General features: G+C 38.7%; 1 protein-coding gene across 1 annotated transcript in view; it reads right to left on the bottom strand.

Moving 5' to 3' along the window:
- Positions 1 to 26571, bottom strand: part of IL1RAPL2 (interleukin 1 receptor accessory protein like 2) — a gene marked incomplete at both ends in the record, with an annotated part of 1477463 nt that overhangs the window by 49502 nt on the left and 1401390 nt on the right. Inside the window, one exon of the mRNA XM_079764395.1 lies at positions 1493 to 1638. Within this exon, the coding sequence (XP_079620521.1) occupies positions 1493 to 1638 (146 nt within the window). The remainder of the gene's footprint in view (positions 1 to 1492; positions 1639 to 26571) is intronic.

The following is a 26571-nucleotide window of genomic DNA, read 5'->3' as shown; positions in this document are numbered from 1 at the left end:
ACTTATCCAAATTCTGTATAAAATGGACCCTGTTTGAACATGGTATATTTCACACCATGTCGTTATAATTTTAATCTCAAAGTAACTCTACAAATTAGATACTATCACCCCTATTTTGCAGATGAGTAAACAAAGGTTCAGGATGTCTAATCAGACAAGTTAGTCCTACTGAACCAGGTAGCTGAATCAGTGGCTGACCTAGGATCTCATCAATCAGGGCCTCCTGATTTCACTTTCCATATTAGACTCCTTTATACTTAAATGTTCTATTATTTTAAGATGGAACCAATTCCAACAGAGTAAGAAATGGTATTAGAAAGATAAAAGCATTATTTCAGAATAATGACATTTCCCTACTTCTAGAGCTTCAGGTCAAAGTCAAGTATTAGAGCTGGCTGGAAAATAAAAATTCCATCTTGGCAAGGAGGTACCAATAGTGATCTTACTGATTGAATCTGTTCTATTGCTTTATAGCCTAGACAAGAACACCGATTGAGAACATTTGTTTGGTTACACTGACAAACCCTTTGTCAGATGCACATATACAGAACCTATTTAGCCTTTTGTAGTAATCAAGAGTTGCGGCAGGGTAAGAGCCAATCTCAGAAACTGCTCCAGCTGCTGGGGTTGTTGTTTCTATGTCTACTTTCATCTCATTTATCTATAAATTTACAGTTTATTTTCTTTGCTTATTAATACAATTTCCACCCCATCTGGAATCAACTGTAGAGAGGGATGTCCATAAATACCAAATTGTTTAAAAATATATGCACCTGCTAAAGCCCTCTTAACATTAGGTCATATCATTAAATATAGTGGATAATCATCTTTATAACAATTATAAAAGTATTATATGATGCTATTCATTATTTTTCCCTAATTTTTTATTAAGGTATTATATTTGTACATATCTTACCATTCCCCCCCCGCCCCACTCCCATATATGCCCTCACCCCCCAGAGTTTTGCGTTCATTGGTTATGCTTATATGCATGCATACAAGTCCTTTAATTGATCTCTTATCTTCCCCACCTCTCCCTAACCTTCCTGCTGTAATTTGACAGACATCAAACAGTCTGTCAAGCAAAAAGCTATTCATTATTTTTATTTATATTTTAGTCAGAGAATAAAGAGTGACTTCATTTCCCATCCAATAATAAAGTTCCTAGAATTTCATAACTTGGTGAAACATAGATTTAATTTTTAATGACAATTCCTATTACATTTTAAGTAACATTTATAACCAGGGTACATTTTACTTACTGGATTTAACATATAATAATATTTCATTTCATTTATCCACTTTATAATCATATAGATCATAGTCATTTAATGTTAATATCTACAGCAAGAGAGAGATATTTTTCCTTAAAAAGATAGAATGTTTAATAGAAGTTTATACTAAATGATAACATAAGACCAGGAAACAAATCTAACTTCAATAGTTATTTTGTAGGTAAATAAACCATAGTAATAATTGTAAAACTACATACCCTTTTTACGCAGCAGAACGCTGGCATGTTTCCGTCCATTTCGGTTTTCCACATGGCAGGTATAATTTGCCAGGTCAGCCTCCACCACTGAATCAAAGATGAGTGCCAACTCAACTTCTTTTTCTCCAAGATGCTCTTTGAGTAGCCTGAAATAAAGACAATATTATTGGATAAGTTGGTTTGATTTGGGAAGAGAGCAGCTATAAGAAGACTGCAAATGCTTACAAAGCTTACACAGGTTATCCAATGGGCACAGAGAGTCCTACTGGGTATATCGTGGAACCTTTAACAAGAAAACACAAAAAGTGTCTCTTGATGTGAAGATCAGATGCGGAAGGAAAGAAGTGAGGAATTCCACTTGGCATAAAGAAATACTAACATGCTACTAGGCTTTGATAAATGAAGCCACTATGATTTTGTGTGGCAAAAAAAGAAGAATCATTGGGTTTTGTATTCTAAGCTGAGCTTATAAAAACAAATTGGCCCTGGCCAAAGTGGCTCAATTGGTTTGGCGTTGTCAGTTTATCTGGGGGTTGTTGATTAGATGTGCCTGTCATGGCACATGTCTGGGTTGTGAGCCTGATCCATGGTGGGGAAGGAGGGGTGCAGGAGGCAGCTGATTGATGTAACTCTCTGGTATGGATGCGTCTTTCTCTCTCCCTCTCCCTTCCTCTCTCTCTAAAAATCAATAAAATCATTTAAAAAAAGCACAACACACACACAAATTGGGTTTTTGCACTACGGCATGAAGGAAAAAATTGTGTAGGAGTGTATGGTTTGTGTTGGACGTTAGAGTTTTGACAACAGGGGCTGAGGGGAGAAAGAAAGGAGCCTTGAAAATAGTTGCCTTATAATAAGTAAACTGAGGATGTTAGTGGCATTCTATCACCAAATGTCATTGAGAAGCCTGTTCCGTAATTTTCTCCTGCCTTTTTGTTCAATGCAGGCACGTGCCCTATACCCTATCTCCACAGTGGTGCTAGCCCCCAACCAGGGCCCTGCTTTCTTCAGATACTGCTCTCCCTTTGCCTTTCTCTTTCCCTCCCTCACAGGAGAAACACTGCCTCATGTTATATTTTCTCATAGTCCTGCTTTTTGCTTTCTCAAGTGAAGTTGCAAAAGCCTTGAATGACCAGGAACAGGTGTTTTTCTCATAAGAGCTGAGTTTCAATGAACCTTTCCTGAGGAGTGTGCCCCTGTTTCTTTAGAAAAGTATTTTCTACACAAAAACCAGCTGTCTACTGAGTAAAGTGAAAGTGGGTACTCTGCTACCTTTTTTTTTCTGTCTCATGCTTTTGACTAAAGAAAGCAAAATGTGAGTTTAGTTAATGGTGTGAATCCTGCTGTTAATTTCTGAGGTGAAGTTCTTAAATACATGTATTTGCAAAAGGTAAAATTTGGGCATGGAAGTAATTCTCTTTTCTGTTTTGGACACCTGCTAATGAATGCAGGCAAGAATCCTCTCATTTATTCACATTTAGCATAAAGTTGGAAAAGACAACTGTGCTCAGAGAAAACTGGTTTCTAAGTTCAAACTTTCCATTTACAAACTCAAGCTGAATCTTTACAAAATCATTGATTTAGTGGCATCTTAATTTTACTCATCTCTATTTATTTATTTATTTATTTATTTTAATTTTTTTAAATTTTATTGTTTAAGGTATTACAAATGGAAATACATATGTCTCTCTTTTTTCTTTTTCCCCACTGACCTCCCCCCGGGGTCCCCTACCCGCCAGGACTTGCCCTCGACCTCCCGCCCCCAGTGTCTTGAATATGTTGATTGTGCTTATATGCATGCATACAAGTCCTTCCCTTGATCTCTTACCAACCCCGCAACCCTCCACTACCTTCCTGCTGTAGTTTCACAGTCTGTTCAATGCTTCTTTGCCTCTGTCTATTTTTGTTCAACAGTTTGTAATGTCCTTTATTATCCATAAATGAGTGAGATCATGTGATATTTATCTTTCACTGACTGGCTTATTTCTCTTAGCATAATGCTCTCCAGATCCATCCATGCTGTTGCAAATGGTAAGAATTCATTCTTTTTTTTTACAGCAGCATAGTATTCCATTGTGTAGATGTACCACAGTTTTCTAATCCATTCATCTGCTGATGGGCATTTAGGCTGTTTCCAAATCTTAGCTATTGTAAATTGTACTGCTATAAACATAGGTGTGTTTATATCCTTTCTAATTGGTGTTTCTGTTTTCTTGGGGTATATTCCTAGAAGTGGTATTACTGGGTCAAATGGCAGTTCCATTTTTAATTTTTTGAGGAAATGCCATACTGTTTTCCACATTGGCTGCACCAGTCTGCATTCCCACCAGCAGTGAAGAAGAGTTCTTTTTTCTCCTCATCCTCTCAAGCACTTGTCATTTGTTGATTTGTTGATGATAGCTGTTCTGACAGGTGTGAGATGGTACCTCATTGTTGTTTTGATTTGCATCTCTCAGGTGATTAGTGACTTTGAGCATGTTTTCATATGTCTCTTGGCTTTCTGAATGTCCTCTTTTGAAAAGTGTCTATTTAGGTCCTTTGCCCATTTTTTTATTGGATTGTTTATCTCCCTTTTGTTAAGTTGTATGAGTTCCTTGTAAATGTTGGAGATCAAACCCTTATCAGAGATAACATTGGCAGATATATTCTCCCGTACAGTGGGCTCTCTGCTTGTTTTGTTGATGGTTTCTTTTGCTGTGCAGAAGCTTTTTATTTTGATGTAGTCCCATTTGTTTATTTTCTCTTTAGCTTCCATTGCCCTAGGAGCTGTATCGGTAAAGATATTGCTATGACAAATGTCTGCTATTTTGTTGCCTATGGCTTCTTCTAAAATATTTATGGTTTCCCATCTTATGTTTCAGTCCTTTATCTATTTTGAGTTTATTTTTGTGTATGGTGTAAGTTGGTGGTTTAGTTTAATTTTTTTTGCAATTAATTACTAATTACTAATTACTAATTACTAAAGTATCTGCCCAGTTTTCCCAACACCATTTATTGAAGAGACTGTTTTGTCTCCATTGTATGCTCTTGCCTCCTTTGTCAAATATTAATTGAGCATACTGGTTTGTGTCGATCTCTGGATTCTCTGTTCTGTTCCACTGGTCTATAGGTCTGTTCTTGTGCCAGTACCAGGAAGTTTTGAGAACATTGGCTTTGTAGTGTAGCTTGATATCTGGTATTGTGATCCTTCTAACATTGTTCTTCTTAAGATTGCTGCAGCTATTTGGGGTCTTTTTTATAACCAGATGAATTTTTTGATAATTTGTTCTCGGTCTTTGAAGTATGCTATTGGTATTTTAATGGGGATTGTGTTGAATTTATAGATTGCTTTGGGTATTATGGACATTTTAATGATGTTGATTCTACCAATCCATGAACATGGTATATTCTTCCATTTGTTCATGTCTTCCTCTATCTCTTTATTTAGCATCCTGAAATTTTCTGAGTATAGGTTCTTTATCTCCTTGGTTAAGTTTATTCATAGGTATCTTAGTTTTTTGTTGCAATGTTAAGTGGGATTGCATTTTACATTTCTCTTTCTGGGAATTCATTATTGGTGTATAGAAAAGCCATAGACTTCTGTGTGGTAATTTTGTATCCTGCTACATTGCCGAATTCATTTATTAAGTCTAGTAGTTTTTTGATGGAGTCTTTAGAGTTTTCTATGTATAGTATCATGTCATCTGCGAATAAGGACAGTTTTACTTCTTTTCCAATTTGGATGCCTTTTATTTCATCTTCTTGTCTGATCACAATGGCTAGTACTCTGAGTACTGTGTCAAAGAGGAGTGGTGAGAGTGGGCATCCATGTCTTGTTCCTGTTCTTAGGGGAAATGGTTTTAGCTTTTGCCCATTGAGTATGATGTTGGCTGTGGGTTTGTCATATATGGCTTTTATTATGTTGAGGTATGATCCTTCTATTCTCACCTTGCTGAGACTTTTTATCAAGAAAGGGTGTTGGATTTTGTCAAATGCTTTTTCTGCATCAATGGATATGATTATATGGTTTTTATCCCTCAGTTTGTTTATGTGGTGTATCACATTTATTGATTTGCAGATGTTGTACCATCTTTGCATCCCCGGGATAAATCTGACTTGGTCCTGGTGTATGATCTTTCTAATGTAATGCTGGATTTGATTTGCTATAATTTTGTTGAGGATTTTGGTGTCTATGTTCATGAGGGATATTGGCCTGTAATTCTCTTTCTTTGTATTATCTATATCTGGTTTTGGGATTAGGGCAATGCTGGCTTCATAGAAAGAGCTTGGAAGTACTCCTTCCTCTTGAATTTTTTGGAATAGTCTGAGGAAGATAGGTTTTATTTCCTTTTTGAATGTTTGATAAAACTCCCCTGTGAAGCCTTCTGGTCCAGGGCTTTTGCTTGTTGGAAGTTTTTTTTTTTTGTTTTTTTTTAATTACTGCTTCAATTTCCTCCATAGTTATCGGCCTATTCAGATTTTTTATTCTTCCTGGTTGAGTTTTGGAAGGTCGTATTTTTTAGGAATATGTCCATTTCTTCTAGGTTGACCAGTTTGTTGGAGTAGAGTTGCTCATAGTATTTTTTTATGATACTTCGTATTTCTGTGGGGTCTGTTGTTATTTCACCTTCTTCATTTCTGATTTTGTTTATTTGAGTCCTTTCTCTTTGCTTCTTGGTGAGCCTGGCTAGAGGTTCATCAATCTTAATTATCCTTTCAAAGAACCAGCTATTGGTTTCATTGATCTTTTGTATTTTTTTTTGGTCTGTATGTCATTTATTTCTGCTCTGATCTTTATTATTTCCTTCCTTCTGGTCACTGTGGGCTTTTCTGGTCGCTCTCTTCCTAATTCTTCAAATTGAAGAGTTAGATGGTTTATTACCAGTTATTTTTTGTTTTTTGAGTTAGGTCTGTAATGCTATGAACTTCCCTCTCAGGACTGCTTTCCCTGTGTCCTAAGATTTTGGATTATTGTGTTTTCATTGTCATTTGTTTCCAAGATGTGTTTTATTTCTTCTTTGATCTCTTTGGTAACCCAATCCTTGTTTAATAGTGTGCTATTCAGCCTCCAAGTGTTTGAATTTTTGTGATTGTTTTTACTGTATTTGATTTCTAATTTATGCCATTGTAATCTGAGAAGATGCTTGATATGATTTCAATCCTCTTGAATTTAGAGAGACTTTGCCTGTGTCCCAGTATGTGGTCTATCTTTGAAAATATGCCATGTATGCTTGAGAAGAATGTTCTAAAGATGTCAATTACGTCCATCTGATCTCATGAGCCCTTTAAAATTGATGTTTCTTTGCTAATTTTTTGCCTAGAGTATTTATCCAGTGATGTTAATTGGGTATTAAAGTCTCCTACTATGATTGTGTTGCTGTCAATCTCTCCCCTGATATCTTCCAGAAGTTGTTTTATGTATTTGGGTGCTCCTGCATTGGGTGCATAAATGTTTACCAGAGTTATATCCTCTTGTTGTATCAATCCCTTTAGAATTATGAAGTGGCCTTTATTGTCTCTTGTTATAGTTTTCACTTTGAGGTCTATCTTGTCAAATATAAGTATTGCTACCTCAGCTTTTTTTTTCATTTCCATTCGCCTGATAGATATTTTTCCATCCCTAAATTTTCAGTCTGTGTGAGTCCCTTGTTCTGAGGTGGGTCTCCTGTAGACAGCATATATATGAGTTATGTTTCTTATCCATTCACTCACTCGATGTCTTTTGATTAGAACATTTAATCCATTTACGTTTAATGTTGTTATTGACAGGTACTTGTTTGTATCCATTTCTGTACTTTATGCCTGTGTTCCTTCCTCCATTTCTATTTCTTCTTTTTACAGCATTCCCTTTAGCATTTCTTGCATTGCTGGCTTGGTAGTAAAAAAAAACTCCCTTAGCTTTTTTTTTTTGTCTGCAAAGCTCCTGATTTCCCTTCAATTTTGATTGATAGTCTTGCTGGATAGAGTTTTCTTGGATTCAGTCCTTTGCTTTGCATCACTTTGTATACCTCCCTTCTAGCTTGATGTGTTTCTGTTGAGAAATCATTTGATAATCTGATGGGGCATCCTTTGTAGGTAACTCTCTGTCTCTCTCATTCAGCCTTTAAAATTTTCTCTTTGTTGTTAACATTTGCCATTATAATTATGAAATGTCTTGGTGTGGGTCTTTTGGGATTCATCTTGCTTGGGACTCTCTGTAGTTGTGTAACTTTTTCCTTCCCCATATCCAGGAAGTTTTCTGTCATTATTTCTTCAAAAAGATTTCTAATCCTTGCTGCTCTTCTTGTCCTTCTGCCAGTCCTATTATACGTATGTTACTTTGTTTGGCATAGTCCCAAAGTTCCCTTAGGCTCTCCTCCTGCTTTTTAATTTTTTTCTCCAGTTGCTGTTCAGATTGAGCTTGTTTCTCTACCTTATCTTCTACTCATTAATTCGGTCCTCTGCTTCTTCTCGTCTACTATTCAAACTTTCCATGGTGTTTTTTATTGTAATTATATCACTTTTGATTTCTTCCTGATTTTTGCATAGGTTGTTGATTTTCTCATCCATCTGGTGTATGAATTGTAAGACCATTACTCTGAATTCTTTTTAGGTCATGTTGCATGCTTCTGCTTCACTAATTTCTTTTCTTGGCGACTCCTCATTTTCTTTACTCTGGGGATTGTGTCGTCTCCCCATTCTGACTGTAACCAGAAGGTTCAAACATCGAGTTGCATGGGCCTGGGCTGTGTGCAGTGGGAGCTTCGCAACACCAGTGTCACTGAAGAGCTCCAACACCAAGACGTGTGGCTGCTGTGGGTTGGTGGGAGCCACACTCGCCCAGGATCAGAGTCACTGGTGCTCAGTGTGGCCTCATGTGCGCACCTAGAATCAGGCACCCCACCTGTGCCACGCTGAAACAGAGACCCTGCTGGCATGTGCCGAAAATCAGAGTCCCCTAGCGCATTCCAAGAGTCAGAGTTCCCCTGTGCCCATACTAAGAATCGAGTATCAGATTCTCTGTTGCTTGGTGCGGCCTCGCTGAGAAAATCAGGGTCCCTGTGTGTGCATGCGCCAAGAATTGGAGTCACTGGCTCTTAGTGTGAATGCACTGGGAATCAGGGATCCCAGGTGCACGAGATGAGACACAGAGTCAAGTCACTGATGTTCAGTGCTGCCTCTAGCCTAGAGAATCAGGGTCCTGTTCAGTTTGGAGGACTAGTTGCATAGTAGCACTGTGTTGGAAGGAGGTCCACTCCTGTGCTGTGGAAAACAAACTTCTGTGTGCACTTGCCCAGAATTGAACTCAGGTGGCACTACTGCCCTGCATGGGCGTGGGGTTTGGTTGCCTCATTGTGTTGCAGGGAACATATTCCCAATGTCCTCACACTCCCAGGCTCCAATTCCTGTAGCTGTGCTATGGCCTGTGCAAGGGGCGGGTCTAGCAGTTCCTATGGCACTGCTGCGGGGAGGGGGAGGGGCTCTGTGACTCACAGAAATCTGCGGCCGGGACGTCTGGATTCTTGGTGTCTATGGGTCTGCAGCTGTGGTCGCAGGTCTCTGTCCTCAGTGGCTTCAGAATTCCAGTTTGCATCTAAGACCAGACTTGGTGGTGCTGAGGCCAGGATCCTAGTCTCAAGCACATCTGTTTTTCAAGATGACATGGTCTCTGTGCCTGCACTGGCCGCCCCCAGAGTGTCGCTGGTGGCAGAAGGGCTCCGCCGTGTAAGACATCCAGGTTTGGCAGCACCTTGGAAGACCTGCAGGATCTAGCTGTCCCTAGCTCATACACACACACACACACACACACACACACACACACACACCACAAGTCCACACACTCCTCTATCGCTCCCTCATTCTCTCACACTCTCTCCATACCTACCTTCCTGCAGGTTACCATCTTCAGAATCCAATTTTACTCATCTTTAAGCTGGGAAAATACCTACCATACTTACCTTAACTTTGTTTTAAAATGCATTAAGGTGACTTAAAAGTCAAGAGCACTATGCACATGCAAAGGAACGTTACCTTTTAAAATTTTTATGTATTGACTAGAAGCCTGGTGCACGAAATTTGTGCACGGTGGGGGGTTGTCCCTCAGCCCAGCCTGTACCCTTTCCAATCTGGGACTTCTGGAGGGATGTCCAACTGCCCGTTTAGGCCCGAGCCTGTTTAGGCCCGAGCCTGTTTGCCCCCAACTTCCCTCCTCTGCCAGCCTGGTCACCCCTAACTGGCCTCTCCTGCAGGGTTGATCACCTCCAACTGCCCTCCCTTGCAAGCCTGGTCCCTCTCAACTGCCCTCTCTTGCAGGCCTGGTCCCTCACAACTGCCCTCCCTTGAAGGCCGGGTGCCTCCCAACTGCCCTCTCCTGCTGGCCATCTTGTGGTAGCCATCTTGTGTCCACATGGGGGCAGGATCTTTGACCACATGGGGGCAGCTATATTGTGTGTTGCAGTGATGATCAATCTATATATTACTCTTTTATTAGATAGGATAGAGGCCTGGTGCACGGGTGGGGGCCAGCTGGTTTGCCCTGAAGGGTGTCACAGATAAGGGTGGGGGTTCCCTTGGGGTGTGGGGCGGCCTGATCGAGGGGCCTGTGGTGGTTTGCAGGCCAGCCACGCCCCCTGGCAACCCAAGGGGAGGACCTGGTATCTGGAATTTATTTTCCTTCTACAATTGAAACTTTGTAGCCTGGAGTGGAGCCAAGCCTGGGGCTCCGGCAGCCATTTCTGTGGCAGTTAATTCACCTTCTACAATTGAAACTTTGTTGCCTTAAGCGGGTGAGCCCGGCCAGGGTGTCCGGAAAGCTTTGCTTCCCCTGTTGCCGGCGGCAACCCTGGCCTGCTCTCTCAGGCTCCATTCTGCCGCCATTTGTTTGAATTTGTTTACCTTCTATAATTGAAACTTTGTAGCTTGAGTGGAGGCTTAGGCCTGCAACGGCTATGGAAAGCCAGGCTTGCTCTGTTACCTGGGAAACCTTGCTCTCTGTGGCTGTAGCCATCTTGGATTGGGGTTAATTTGCATACTCGCCCTGATTGACTGGTGGGCGTGGCTTGGCTGGTGGGCGTGGCTTATGTAGTGGAGTGATGGTTAATTTGCATATTACCATTTCATTAGAGATGATGAGAGAGAGAGAGAGAGAGATATCAACTTGTTGTTCCACCTATTTATACATTCATGGTTGATTCTTGAATGTGCCCTGACTGGGCATAGTACTGGCAACATTGGCATATCAGGATGACTCTCCAAACAGCTGAGCTACCCAGCCAGGGCTTGCAAAAGAATGTTATTAAACATCAACCTTTCATTATCCAAAGGTAGATTGCTTACATTTTGGCTCCTCCAGAAATATTTTTATTTACATTTATTGATACTTAAATTTGGCTGGGATTAATCTCTTTTGGCTCTCTTTTGAGGGAAGAAAGGTCTTAAACTTGGGTTAGTAGAAGATAGTTCCTAGAATATGAAAGTCTCCCATATGAAATCTGAAATCCAGATTATATTACAAATAGACATACTTTTAAAATTAACCCTGTTTCTGTTCCCTTCCAATAATATACATATCTAAGAGTTGATGATACTGGCATTTGTAAGTTAAGTAAGTCTTCTCCTGCCCTTTACATTTTTGTGCCATCACTGAACAAGACAAGTACTAGAATTTTCTTTACCACATTTTACTGGTAGTTTTTCTATTATTATTATTTCTCTTCCTGATTAAATTAGTTTTCCTCTCTCTCTCCTCTCCCAACATATAACTAACCAAGGAAAAAAGGAATTTACTGTATTCACAGACTATGTTGAATTTTACTCTCTCCATTTTCTCCCTGCTATGGGTAAAATATCACTACACTCAATTCTTTTAGTTCTGTGTAACCTGTTATGGAAGAATCCCCTTTAGTGCAGAAGCTATGTAAGCACTCTGAATTAAGTTTGATTTAAAGCTTCGTTTATAGGGCAGTCACAGCCTCTGCTAGGCATGAAGCAGAAAGCTGATCCTGTGTCTCCAGACCAGTCCCTTGTCTCTTCATTTCTAATATGGTTTCCAAAATAAGCTCTTTACAGGCTGCAGAGAGAATCTGGAGAGAGGATTTGAAAAATGATCCTCTATCTGTCTATTAATATAAATGAGGTGTCTTAATTACCAGCTCATGAAAATCTAGGGGTGACTTGCTTTTGGGGAATAAAAGAGCAAGTTAGTGTTTATGTCTATAAATCAATCTGCAGGGAAGTCACAATTTCTGAGCAAATATTGATATATAACAAAATATCAATGAGTCTTTGTCAATCCCCTAATAAGTGCCTAGCTCTAGGCTACATGTTTGGTGTAAGAGAACTATAAACATTAAAAGACTAGGTTAAAAAATATAGACAAAATGAGGTAAAACAGGGTGGTATTCTCATGCTTGCAATGAATTTCAAAAAAGGGAAAGATTGTTATTGACTAAATTGTCCATGAAAGACACAAGAAGAGTTTGCATAGACAAAAGGAAGACAGTAGAGTGTTTTTCAGGAGGGAACATAGAAATATGTCGTTGCAGAATGTTTGAAAGAGACACACTGAAGACACTGGTTTTGGAATTAAGGATACAAATTAGGGCATCTGGGATATACATAAAATAACTGTAGTAATATGTCATACCAAGGATTAACAGTGAAGGAAAGTTATATGAAAAAGTGAACACTGTCAAATTAAAAAAAAATTAAGGTGACAGAAATCACTACCTCAAAATGTTGATTTAGTTTAATTTTAAGTAATACTTGAAAAAGTTTGGAAGTTGTCACTCTCAAATTTTCAACAAGTAAAAGACCTGAACAAAATGAAAATCAACAACTCTTCTTAGATCCACCAGAGAGTTTAGGTCACAGGACAAACTACTAACCCCAAAACTTGAGACAGAAGCAAATAGTGACAATAACAGTGTAGTGGAGCAGAAACATAGTATCAGTAGCCAGTAGCAAGTAGAACACTTAAACTGTAATCGAGAGTCAATATAGACCTACTGTGGACTAACTTAAGAATTAAAACCCCCATAGGATTTAATTTTAAAGGTGCCCCACACTTTTGTGAATTTTGCTTCAGGCTCTCAGGATAAAAAGCAGAGAAATATTCCCTTATGCTTCTGCAATGGGAAGGGGAAAAGCAACTGTCTTTAAATAAGCCCAGACTAGTCTGTTATTAACAAAGGTCTGCCCTTAAATCAGTACTGTTTTATTTTTGTGGTGTGTTTAACTAAAGGACATTCTGTATTTACATTCTGTATTGACACGCCAAATTTGTGTCAATTCTTTTTTTAGACTAATGGTCATTTTTAAAGAAGAATTAACTATTAATGTAGTTACTTTGTGGCATATAATCTTATTGCCTTATAATACATTTTTAATATTTGATCATTTTTAGTTGACTAGTATAGGATGATTGATTTGAAAAATATCTATTTTGTCATAATTTTAAAATAGAAGTATCTTTATTATTTTAATTAAACTTATTTCTATGATAACTGCTATAACCTCCCAGAAATGGGAAGAGTGTTGATAAAGAAATAACAATTAGTACAATGGGCAATGCAAAATGAATCTCTTAAAAAACAAACAAACAAACAAAACAAGCTCTGCCCTTAAGGGAAACTCTTTTACCTGAGCCTGAGAGACTTGGGTTCTTGGAAATCTAGCCTACCCAATGTAAGGGAAATAACCAATTCCAGCCTCCTCAAGCTTTCCTGTCTCACCTAAGAAGGGGAGAAAAGCTGAGAAGCACTTGTGAAGGTCACAGCCCAGAGGCACAAACTCATTAACAGACTGAGATTTGAGAATCCAAGATGGCTGACAGGACAGCAGTGAGGAGGAGAGTGTGAGTAAGGGAGGGAGTGAAATGGTAGTGCGTGGATGTGTGGGGCATGTGTATGTTTGAGTAAGGGACAGTTATGATAGAAGAAACAGTTGAATCAAATAATATCCATCTGGAATTGGCAAATTAAACATAGCTGGTGAGGCAATCCATGGCCAGAAAGGACAGAAGATGCCTGTAGAGAGGTGGGATCAGGGGTCTGGGCTTGAGGGAGAAACATGTGCAGCAGGGACTAGAGTCTCAGAGAAAGACTGTGCTGCACCAAGTCCATGTCCCTTGGGGACACGTGTAGTGCTGGACTGTAGAAGGGGGTCCACAGGGCTGCTGGCAGTGGGTACTCTAGATCTATGCCCACAGCCATGGAAGACTGTGCCCAGAAAGGCAGTCTGAAGTTCTGCACCAGCCACACAGTGCCAGGGGGAGAGAGACGCACAACGTTGCGGTTGCTCTGTGTTGTACTTTCCTTGCTTTTACTAAACCCAGTGCATAAGGTATTTCAATTATAGACACTCACTGAGACTGAAGGGGAAGGTGGTTTTGTGGAAGCTGGGGAGCAAAATAGGGAGAGGTGACCAGGAATCCAGCTCTGGAACAGTCCGTCTCTCCAATCCTGAACAGCCATTTTTCTCCTAGAGACCAGGCTCCTCCTGAAGCACAACCATACCCAGTCTTGAGTGGCAGGGAAACAAGGTTTCTGAATACTCCCAGGGAACCCTCAGGGACTGGGTTGGGGGCCATTTGGTCCCAGAAACTATTACAGCAACACTGCCACCTAGAGCCCATGACAGAATAGACACTTGTGTAATACAACTGAAAGCGGGCAGAAAAACAAAGTAGGCAGACTGATCCCTCCTGCCTGAAACCAAGGCTGTGGCATATGACAAGAGTAGTGGTGGATCACTGGGAACTTCAACACAGGGCTGACAACCTAACAGGAAACTGAGATGTGGCAGTCAGAAAAACAGAGAGGGGTCTTAAACCAACCCCCATGGGACATTAAAACTCAGCTGAAGTGAATGACAATTCACTATTTCACTTTTTTTTTTTATCTTTTACATAAGAAATTAAACTTTTTTTCTTTTTCTTTATTTTTCACAAGAGGCCTGGTGCACGAAATTTGTGCAAGGGGGTGTGTGTCCTTCAGCCCATCCTGCACTGTCTCCAATCTGGGACCCCTCAAGGGATGCACAACTCCAATCTGGGACTCTCTAGGGATGCCCGGTGGGATCGGGCCTATATAGGGAGTTGGACATCCTTTTCACAATCCAGGACTGCTGGCTCCCAACCACTCGCCTGCCTGCCTGCCTGATTGCGCCTAACTGCTTCTGCCTGCCAGCCTGATCACCTCCTAACCACTCCCCTGCCAGCCTGGTAGACACCTAACTGGTCCCCTTCCAGCCCGTTTGCCCCTAACTGCCCTCCCCTGCAGGCCTGGTCCCTTCTAACTGCCCTCCCCTGCAGGCCTGGCCCCCCCCAACTGCCCTTGCCTGCTGGCCTGATTGCTCACAACTGCCCTCCCCTGCTGACCATCTTGTGTCGGCCATCTTATGTCCACATGGGAGCAGCCATCTTTGACCATATGGGGGCAGCCATATTGTGTGTTGGAGTGATGGTCAATTTACATATTACCCTTTTATTAGATAGGATTATATTTATTTATTTTATTTATTTATATTACTATTATTATTTAACCTTTTATTTCTTTTGAATTAGTGTTCTACATTCTATTTTTATTTTTTATAATTATTTTATATTATCTCATTTTTCCATTTTTGCCAACATTTTATTCCTCCCTTCTCCATTTTCATCTTGTTTCTCTTCTCCTGTTCCTGCTTTAGTTTTTCTCCCTCCTTTATTTTTACTCCTTGTTAAAAATTAATCATCTTTATCTGCTTTATTGACACATTACTATTATAGTAGTCTTTGTTGGCTTATTCATATATCTAATTTCCTCTCCCCTGCTCCAAGTCCATGCACCTTTCTCTTTCCTCTTTTTGGCTGACCAATTTTTTGTTGTTGTTTGATTATTTGTTTTTGTTTTTATTTTATGCTTTTGTTTTTCCTCTCCTTGCTTGCTCTCTTCTTCTACTAATGCTTTAATTAGTTTCACTCACCAAAATCAGGCCTATTTGCTTTCTACTATATTCTCCTTTTCCAAAAATTTACTCTCTCCCTCTCTCTCTCTCTCTCTCTCTCTCTCTCTCTCTCTCTCTATATATATATATATATATATATATATACACACCAGAGGCCCAGTGCATGATTGAATCATGCATGTGTAGGGTCCCCTACACGCTTTCGCTTTCGATCGCGGTGGAGCTGGGTGCCTGTCTGCTGGTGTACCAGGCCTTTCAGAAGCCACCGGTTCGGTGGAGGCTTCTGAAAGGCCTGGTGCCGGAGCAGACAGGCACCCAGTTCCCCCACTTTTGATGGTCCGTAGCTGCTGAGGGGGGCTACTCTGCTGTTGAGAGGCGAAGGAGGTGGGACTCCCGCCCCCTGCGCCTCTCAATGGCCGCTGAGGGGAATGCTGCGGACACCTGGCTACCCTGCCATTGAGAGGCGCAGCTGGGTTTCCGCGGCAAGCCCCCTCAGCGGCCACGGATCTGGCCGTTGAGAGGCACAGGGGGCAGGAGTCCCGCCCCCTGCGCCTCTCAACCGCAGGGTAGGCCCCCTCAGTGGCAGCGGATCTGTGCCTCTCAATGGCTGGTTAGGCCACCCTGAGTCCCGCCCCTCAGCCTCCCACCGCCCAATCGTGGGCGTAGCGGAGTGATGGTAATTTACATGTTACTCTATTATTAGATAGGATAGTAAATTATCATTTAATTAAATTTTTGAATATTTTGTTTTTTACCTTGCTCTTATACCCTCATTCTCTTCCTGTCTCCTTTATACTGAATTGTGGCCAATCCCCCCTTGATTCAATTTCTTTACCTTACCTTCTGGAAATAAGCTTTGCCTCTTCACATTCACCCCCCTACTTTTTATTTTCTGGGTGTTTGTAGTTTGCATTTTTTCTTTAATGGTTGGTTTTGTGGAGTATATTTCCCCTTCTTTTTTAATTATTTTTCTGTTCTCTCTTACCAATTTTTCTTTTTCTCAATATAATTTCTGTGCTGTTTTCTCTCCTCTAATTCTCTTTTCTTTGGTGATCACATTTATTTGGGTTTATCAGTGCCGTGAATACATTCATGTTTTGTTCCCTCTGTGTCATGTCTTGTCGAGTTGTATTTTGTGCCTTTTGGTCAATGTGGTAGAGAGTGAGCCACATAACCAGACACCCTGAGAGGAGAAAAAATGGGGAGACAAAGAAACAGCCCCTAGAAAATAAAGTAAATGAAATGGAGGTAAACAATTTGTCAGAGAAAGAATTCAGAGCAATGGTAATAAGGAAGCTGAAAAGGATGGAAGACAAATTCAAAAACATGAGTAAGAATCAAGAGGAAATGAAGAACTAATAAGAAATGAAGAATGACATAGCTGCAATAAAGAACACAATAGAAAGGATCAAGAGTAGAGTAGAAGAAGCTGAGGATTGCATCAGCAAGCTAGAAATCAAGGTAGGAAGAAACACCCAAGCAGAGCTGCAACTGGAAAAAAAATTAAAAAGGAGACCAGAGTGAGCAGAAGGAAGGATATATTAAGATCAGAACAAAAATGAATGACAAAGAGACAAAAAAAGAAAGAAAGAAAGATAGAAAACAATACAAAAGATTACAGAAAACAAGAGCTGGTTCTTTGAAAGAATAAACAAGACTGATGAACCTCTACCCAGGCTCACAAAGAAGCAAAGAGAGAGGACCCAAATAAACAAAATCAGAAATGAAAGAGGTGAAATAACAACAGACCCCACAGAAATACGAAGGATTGTTAAAAAAAATACTATGGACAACTGTATTCTAACAAACTAGACAACCTGGAGGAAATGGACATATTCCTAGAAAAATACAACCTTCTAAAACTCAATCAAGAAGGTTATAAAAATCTCAATAGGTCAGTACTATGGAAGAAATTGAATCAGTCATCAAAAAGCTTCCAGCAAACAAACGCCCAGGACCAGACGGCTTCAGAAGGGAGTTTTACCAAACATTCAAGGAAGAACTAAAACTATCCTCTTCAGACTATTCCAAAAAAGTAAAGAGGAAGGATCAGTTCCAAGCTCATTCTATAAAGCGAGCATCACCCTAATACCAAAACCAGATAAAGACAACACAATGAAAGAGAATTACAGGCCAATATCCCTTATGAACATAGACGCCAAAATCCTCAACAAAATTCTAGCAAATCAGATCCAGCAGTACATCAGAAAGATCATACACCATGACCAAGTAGGATTTATCCTGGGGATGCAAGAATGATACATCACATAAACAAATTGGGAGATAAAAATCACATAGTCATATCACTTGATGCAGAAAAGCATTTGACAAAATCCAGCACCTTTTCTTGATAAAAATTCTCAGCAAGGTAGGAATAGAAGGATCATACCTCAACATAATAAAAGCCACATATGACAAACCCACAGCCAACATCATACTCAATGGGCAAAAACTAAAACCATTTGCCCTAAGAACAGGAACAAGACAAGGATGCGCACTCTCAACACTCCTGTTTGACATAGTACTGGAAGTATTAGCCATTGCGATCAGACAAGAAGAAGAAATAAAAGGCATCCAAATTGGAAAAGAAGAAGTAAAACTGTCCTTATTCGCAGATGACATGATATTGTACATAGAAAAGCCTAAGACTCCATCAAAAAATTTTAGACTTAATAAATGAATTCGGCAATGTAGCAGGATACAAAATTAACACACAGGAATCTATGGCATTTCTATATACCGATAATGAAGTTACAGAAAGAGAGACTAAAAAAGCAATCCCATTTACCATCGCACCAAAAAAATTAAGATACCTAGGAATAAACTTAACCAAGGCAGTAAAAGACCTACACATGGAAAACTACAGGACACTGAAAAAGTGATAGAAGAAGACATAAATAGATGGAAGAACATACCGTGTTCATTTATTGGTAGAATCAACATCATCAAAATGTCCATACTACCCAAAGCAATCTATAGATTCAATGCACTCCCATTAAAATATCAACAGCATATTTCAGAGACATAGAACGAACTTTCCAAAAATTCATCTGGAATAAAACAAAAACAAAAACAAAAAACCCAAATAGCTGCAGCAATCCTGAGAAAGAAGAACAAAGTATGTGGGATCTCAATACAAGATTTCAAGCTGTATTACAAAGCCGCTGTTTTGAAAACAGACTGGTACTGGCACAAGAAAAGACATATAGATCAGTGCAATAGAATAGTGAACCCAGAAATCGACCCAAACCTCTATGCTTAATTAATATTCGACAAAGGAGGCATGAACATACAATGGAGTCAAGACAGTCTCTTCAATAAATGGTGTTGGGAAAATTTGACAGATACATGCAAAAACAGAAACTAGACCACCAACTTACACCATGCACAAAAATAAACTCAATGGATAAAGGACTTAAACATAAGACAGGAAACCATAAAAATACTAGAGGAATCCCCTGGCAGCGAAATCTCAGACATATGCCGAGGCAATTTCTTCACTGATACTGTTCCTAGGGCAATGGAAACTAAAGAGAAAATAAACAAATGGAACTACATAAAAATGAAAAGCTTTTTCACAGAAAAAGAAACCATCAACAAAACAACAAGAGAGCCGAAACCGGTTTGGCTCAGTGGATAGAGCGTCGGCCTGCGGACTCAAGGGTCCCGGGTTCGATTCTGGTCAAGGGCATGTACCTTGGTTGCGGGCGCGTCCCCAGTGGGGGGTGTGCAAGAGGCAGCTGATCGATGTTTCTAACTCTCTATCCCTCTCTCTTCCTCTCTGTAAAAAAATCAATAAAATATATTAAAAAAAAAAAAAAAAAAAAAAAAAAAAACAACAAGAGAGAACACTGCATGTGAGAACATATTTGTCAAATGTTATCACCGATAAGGGTTTATCTCCAACATTTACAGGGAACTCATACAACTTAACAAAAGGAAGATAAACAACCCAATCAAAAAAATGGGCAAAGGACCTAAATAGATACTTTTTGAAAGAAGACAGAAGGAAGTCCAAGACATATATGAAAACATGCTCAAAGTCACTAATCACCTGATAGATGCAAATCAAAATGAGAATGCGGTACCATCTCACACCTGTCAGAATGTCTATCCTCAACAAAATGACAAAGGACAAGTGCTGGAGAATATGCGGAGAAAAAGGAACCCTTGTGTATTGCTGCGGGGAATGCGGACTAGTGCAGCTACCGTTGAGAACAGTATGGAGTTTCCTCAAAAAACTAAAAATGGAAGTCCCATTCGACCCAGTGATCCCACTTCTAGGAATATATCCCAAGAAACTAGAAACACCAATTAGAAAGAATATATGCACCCCTATGTTCATAGTAGCACAATTCACCATAATTAAAATTTGGAAACAGCTTAAGTGCCCATCAGTAGATGAGTGGATTAAAAACTGGTGGTACATCTACACAATGGAATTCTACGCTGGGGTAAAAATAAGGAATTCTTATGATTTGCAACAGCATGGATGGATCTAGAGAGCATTATGCTAAGTGAAATAAGCCAGTCAGAGAAAGATAAATATCACATGATCTCACTTATTTATGGAATATAATGAACAACATAAACTGATGAGCATAAACAGATCCAGAGACAGAAAAACATCGATCAGATCATCAAACCTCAGATAAGGTAGGGGAGGGTGGGTGTAAGGGGGAGAGACCAACCAAAGTACTTGTATGCATGCATATAGGCCTAACTAATGGACACAGCCATCAGGGGGGTGAGGGTATGAGTGGGGGAGATGGGGGGTAATTTGGGGAAAAGGACACATATGTAATAACTTCATCAATTTTTTTAAAAGGATGAAGAGAGCCTAAGGGAGCTTTGGGACAACAAGAAAGGGAACAACATCCGCATAATAGGGATGCCAGATGGCAAGGAAGCTGAGCAAGGAATAGAAAACTTGTTTGAAAAAATAATGATATAAAACATCCCTGATATTAGGAAGAAAATGCTCACACAAGTCCAAAAAGCTCACAGATTCCCAAACAAGATGAACCAAAAAAGACCAACACCAAGGCCCATCATAATTAAATTGGCAAACCATCAATGATAAAGTAAAAATCTTAAAGGCAGCCAGAGAAAGTTCCCATTAGACTATCAACTGATTTCTCAACAGAGACACATAAGGCCAGAATTTAATGGAATAAAATATACAAAGTGATGCAAAGGAAGGTTACTAAGTCCAAGAATATGATACACAGCAAGGCTATCAATTCAAAATTGAAATCAGGAGCTTCACAAACAAAAAAGGGCTAAGGGATTTTATTACCACCAAGCCAGAAATGCAAGAAATGCTAAAGGTATGGCTGTAAAAATAAGAAATAAGAAGGGAAGAAGGAACGGAGGCATAAAGAATAAAAAAGCAACAAACAAGTACCTATCAATAATAACCTTAAGCATAAATGGATTAAATGCTCCCACCAAAAAACCTAGGGTAGCTGAATGGATAAGAAAACATGACCCATATATCTGCTGTCTACAAGAGACCCACCTCAGAACAAAGGACTCACACCAACTGATAGAGATGGGATGGAAAAAAATTTTTTTTTTCAGGCGAATGGGAATGAAAAAAAGGTTGGGTAGCAACACTTATATCTGACAAATTAGACCTCAAAGTGAAGGCCATAAAAAGAGATAAGGACAGACACTTCATAATACTAAAGGGAGAAATTCAACAAGAGGATATAACGCTAGTAAACATCAATGCACCCAATACAGAAGCACCCAAATATATTAAAAAAAAAAAAAAGAAAAACTTCTGGAAGATATTAAGGGAGAGATCTACAGCAATACAATCACAGTAGGGGACTTTAATGCCCCATGGACACCAATAGATAAAACATCTAAACAAAAAAGCAACAAAGCAATAGCAATTGTAAATGACTCACTAGATCAGATGGAATTAATTGACATCTTGAGAACATTTCACCACATAGCTACAGAATATACATTTTTCTCAAGTTCACATGGGGCATTTTCAAAGATAGATGACATATTGGGTCACAGGCAAAGTCTCTTCAAATTTAAAAAGATAGAAATCATATTAAGCATCTTCTCAGATCACAATGGCATAAAAATAGAAATCAACAACAATAAAAACAAAATTTAAAAAATCAAATACTTGGAGGCTAAATAGCATACTATTAAACAATGATTAGGTTACAAAGAGATAAAAGAAGGAATAAAAAGCATCCTGTTAAAAACAAACAAACATGAAAACACATCAATCCAAAATCTATGGGACACTGTGAAAGCAAGCAGCCCTGAGGAGGGAAGTTCAAGCCTACCTAAAAAAAAAAAAAAAAAAAAAAAGGTGATAAATTATCTAACCCTACAATTCAAAGAATTCAAAAGAGAGCAACAAGAAAAGTCTACAGTAAGCAGAAGGAAGGAAATAATAAAGATCAGAGAGGAAATAAAGGACACAGAGACCAAAAACAAACAAACAAACAAACAAAAACAATACAAAAGATCAATGAAACAAAAAACTGGTTCTTTTTTGAAGAATAAACAAGATAAATGAACCTCTAGCCAGTCTCACCAAGAAGCAAAGAGAAAGGACCCAAATAAACAAAATCAGAAATAAAAGAGGTGAAGTAACAACCGACCCCACAGAAATACAAAGGATTATGAAAAAATACTATGAACAACTCTATCCAACAAACTGAACAGCCTAGACGAAATGGACATGTTATTAGAAAACTACAAGCATCCAAAACTCAATCAGGAAGAATAAAAAAACCTGAATAGGCTGATAACTACTGACAAAATTGAAGCAGTGATCAAAAATCTTCCAGCAAACAAAAGCCCTGGTTCTGACAGCTTTACAGGGGAGTTCTACCAAACATTCAAAGAAAAACTAAAACCTATCCTCCTGAGAGTATTCAAAAAAATTCAAGAGTAAGGCACACTTCCAAGCCCTTTCTATGAAGCCAGCATTACCCTAATTCCAAAACCAGGTAAAGACACCACAAAAAAAGAGAACTACAGGTCAATATCAATGATGAACATAGATGCTAAAATCCTCAACAAAATTCTAGCAAATTGGATCTAGCATTAGATTAGAAATATCATATACACAATGACCAAGGGGGATTTAATCTGGGGATGCAAGGATGGTACAATATCCACAAATCAATAAATGTGATATATCACATAAACAACTTGAGAGAGAGAAATCATATAATCATATTAACTGATGCAGAAAAAGCATTTGACAAAATCCAACACACTTTTTTTATAAAAAAAACTCTCAGTAAAGTTGGAATAGAGAGATCATACCTTAACATAATAAAAGCCTTTTATGACAAACGTTCAGTCAATTTCATACTCCATGGGCAAAACTAAACTCATTTCTCCTAAGAACAGGAATGAGACAGGAATGCTTACTCTCAATTAAAAAGCATCCAAATTGGAAAGGAAGAAGTAAAACTGTGATTATTCACAGATGACATAATATTGTACATAGAAAAGCCTAAAGATCCCATCAAAAACTACTAGAATTAATAAATGAATTCAAAAATGTAGCAGGATACAAAATTAATACTCAGAAATCTATGGTTTTTTTTATGCACCTATAATGAACTCACAGAAAGAGAAATTTAAAAACACCAATCCCATTTACCATTGCACCAAATAAATTAAGATACCTGAGAATAAACTTAACTAAGGAGGTAAAAGACCTGTAATCAGAAAACTACAGGACCAGAAAAAAGTGATAGAGAAAGAAATAAACAAATGGAAGAATATACCATTTTCATGGATTTTTAAATCAACATCATTAAAACGTCCATACCACACAAAGCGATATATAGATTAAATGCAATCCCCATTAAAATATCATATTTCACAGACCAAGAACAAAATCTCCCAAAATTCATCTGGAATAAAAAAGACCCCGGATAGCCACAGCAATCCTGAGAACAAAGAACAAAATTGGAGGGATCACAATACCAGATATCAAGCTGTATTAGAAAGACACGATTCGCAAAACTGCCTGGGACTGGCACATGGAACAGAACAGAGAACCCAGAAATCGACCCAAGCCATTAAGCTCAATTAATAATTGACAAAGGAGGCAAGTACATACAATCTCTTCAATAAATGGTGCTGGGGCTATTGGTCAGATACATGGAAAAAAAATGAAACTAGATCACCAACTTACACCATACACAACAATAAACTCAAAATGGTTAAAGTACTTAAATGTAAGGTGGGAAACCATAAAAATCTTAGAAGACTCCATAGACAGCAAAATATCAGACATATGTCATAGCAATATTTTTACCGATACAGCTCCTAGGGCAATGGAAACTAAGGAGAAAATAAACAAATGGGACTACATCAAAATAAAAACTTCTGCACAGTGAAAGAAACCATCAGCCAAACAACAAGAAAGCCCATTGCATGGGAGAACATATTTGCCAATGCTATCTCAGATAGGGGTTTAATCTCCAACATTTACAGGGAACTCATACAATTTAACAAAAGGAAGATAAACAATCCCATCAAAAAATGGGTAAAGGACCTAAATAGATTCTTTTCAAAAGAGGACATACAGAAGGCAGAGAGACATATGAAAACATGCTCAAAGTCACTAATCATTTGAGAGATGTAAATCGAAATAACAGTGAGGTACCATTTCACACCTGTCAGAGTGGCTATCATCAACAAATCAACAAAGGATAAATGCTTTCGAGGATGTGGAGAAAAAGGAACCATCCTGCACTGCTGGTGGGAATGCAGACTGGTGCAGCTACTGTGGAAACAGTATGGAGTTGCCTCAAAAAGTAAAAAATAAACTCCCATTTGACCCAGTAATCCCAATTCTAGGAATATATCCCAAGAAATCAGAAACACCAATGAGAAAGGATATATGCACCCCTATGTTCATAGCAGCACAATTTACAGTAGCTAAGATTTGGAAACATTCTAAGTGCCCATCAGCAGATGAGTGGATTAAAATAACTGTCGTACATCTATACAATGGAATACTATGCTGCTATAAAAAGAAAGAACTTTGACCATTTGTAACAGCATGGATGGAACTGGAGAGCATTATGCTAAGCGAAATATGCCAGTCAGAGAAAGATAAATATCACATGATCTCACTCATATGTGGGATATAATGAACAACATAAACTGATGAACAAAAATAGATCCAGAGACAGAGAAGCATGGAACGGACTGTCAGACCTCTGAGAGAAGGCAATGAGGGTGAGGAGGAGGTAACAGATCAACCAAAGGACTTGCATGCATGCATATAAGCATAACCAATGAACACAGTTGCTAGGGGCATGAGGGCATGTGCTGGGGGTGTGGTTTGGTCAGAGAGAGTTCAATGGGGGAAAAACAAGACATATGTAAAACTTTAATCAATAAAGAATAAAAAACAAACAAACAAACAAACAAAAATAGATCAGCATGTCAAATGCAAAAATTTCTTCCTTTTTATTCCCACCTTTGAAAAAGTAAAGAAAAGTTTTACATTCACAAGCTAAAAAAAAAAAAAAAATCATGCCATCTCCTTCCACAATCATATGCAATTAACAACCCTGAAGGGAAGCTTAAAAGCTATTATTTCCTGTTTAATAGAACTGGCTCAATCTCTCTGGTATTTTTCATTAGCAATGTGGAATGCTCACTAAATAGCAATATGTATATATTTTAAATTACCAAGACCCTACTAAGATTAATTAAGGGGAAAAGTACAAGACTGGATTGTCCTTCCTACATTGCTTACAACCAAAGTATATCATTTTCATGAACTTTTTAATGTCACTTTATAAGCTGTTTCCATTAAGATTAAACAAGAAGGCCATGATGGTTTCCACTGGGTCTCCTGGAAATAATTATTTGAGTTCTATAAATATATCTGATAGAGCTTGTAAAGAAAAGTTTGTTGTAATGGCTTTAAAATAGCAGCTAAAATAACCATTAAGCTCTAGCCAGTTTGGCTCAGTGGATAGAGTGTCAGCCTGCAGACCAAAGTGTTCTGAGTTTGATTCCAGTCAAGGGCATATTACCTTGGACAGGGCATGTGCAGGAGGCAACCAATCGATGTGTTTCTCTCACATCAATGTATCTTTCTTTATTTTTCTCTCTCTCTTCCACTCTCCTTAAAAATCAGTGGAAAAATATCCTCGGGTAAAGATTAACCAAAATAAAATAATAAAAATAAAACCATTAAATTCAATAAAAATAAAGTAATAAGCAATTTTTAAATAAAAAAACAAATTTACACAATCACAGCTTGTGCTACTGTACACATCAAATTACCTTAACATCCCTACAAATGACATCTTCAAGGGTCAGTGGAAAGGTTGTGATATAATTGTTTGGGATATTTTGGAAGTTGAGAGTGGGTACTACATTTGGGTTCAGATTCCTTTAGGGCTCAGAGACTTAAGAGGACTATGCCAATGTCTGCCTAAAAGGAGATAAAGTGAAATCTGGATGCCCAGAGTAGAGTCTGAGTGCTTTGGTAACAAATAGGTTGCAAGTCAGGAGATGCAATGAATCATGGTGGTCAATGTAAGAAGAGATAAGACAAATGAGAATTCCCAAACCCTGGTCATAATTTGATGAAATTTGTCCTTCAAGCTGCAGGGGAACTGCTGAATACAGAAGTTGCACTTACTGTAGTCTGAGTGACATTATTTTATCAAGTGTTTGATAAATATAGAAGCTTTTTTTCTAGGTAACTTTGTTTTCAAAGTTTTCTATTCTTGTTGGGAAATACCAAGAGTTAAAGAGTTGTTACACACTCTTCTAGGATCAAGCTGCTCTCCAGAAAACAGAGCGCTAGGCAATGTGACCAGTCTCTACCATATCTAGTGCATCTGTGGCAGTTCTTCCATAAGTCAACTTATTGGGAACAATTTATTTACATCCCTATTTAGATCTACTAGGCAGTTCACTTCTGACATGAGTGCACAAAACAAGAGCTATGATTCAATTAAAATATGAAGCATATACAATATCCCCAAGGAAAAGCCAGGCATCTCTAAAAGGAAATTTTATTTACAACAATGGTTTTGAGAGGAATACCCTGCTTAACATCTTCAGCATTCTGCCTTCAGAACTGTTTCCTTTGGAGAAAATGTGTTATGAAAGAATGCAGATCTTTTCTTGGCTGAACTAAT

Source organism: Cnephaeus nilssonii (genome assembly GCF_951640355.1).
Source record: "Cnephaeus nilssonii genome assembly, chromosome: X".
NCBI classification, from domain to species: domain Eukaryota; kingdom Metazoa; phylum Chordata; class Mammalia; order Chiroptera; family Vespertilionidae; genus Cnephaeus; species Cnephaeus nilssonii.
Note: the sequence above shows the minus strand (reverse complement) of the source record. Positions and strands in the feature narration are given on the sequence as shown.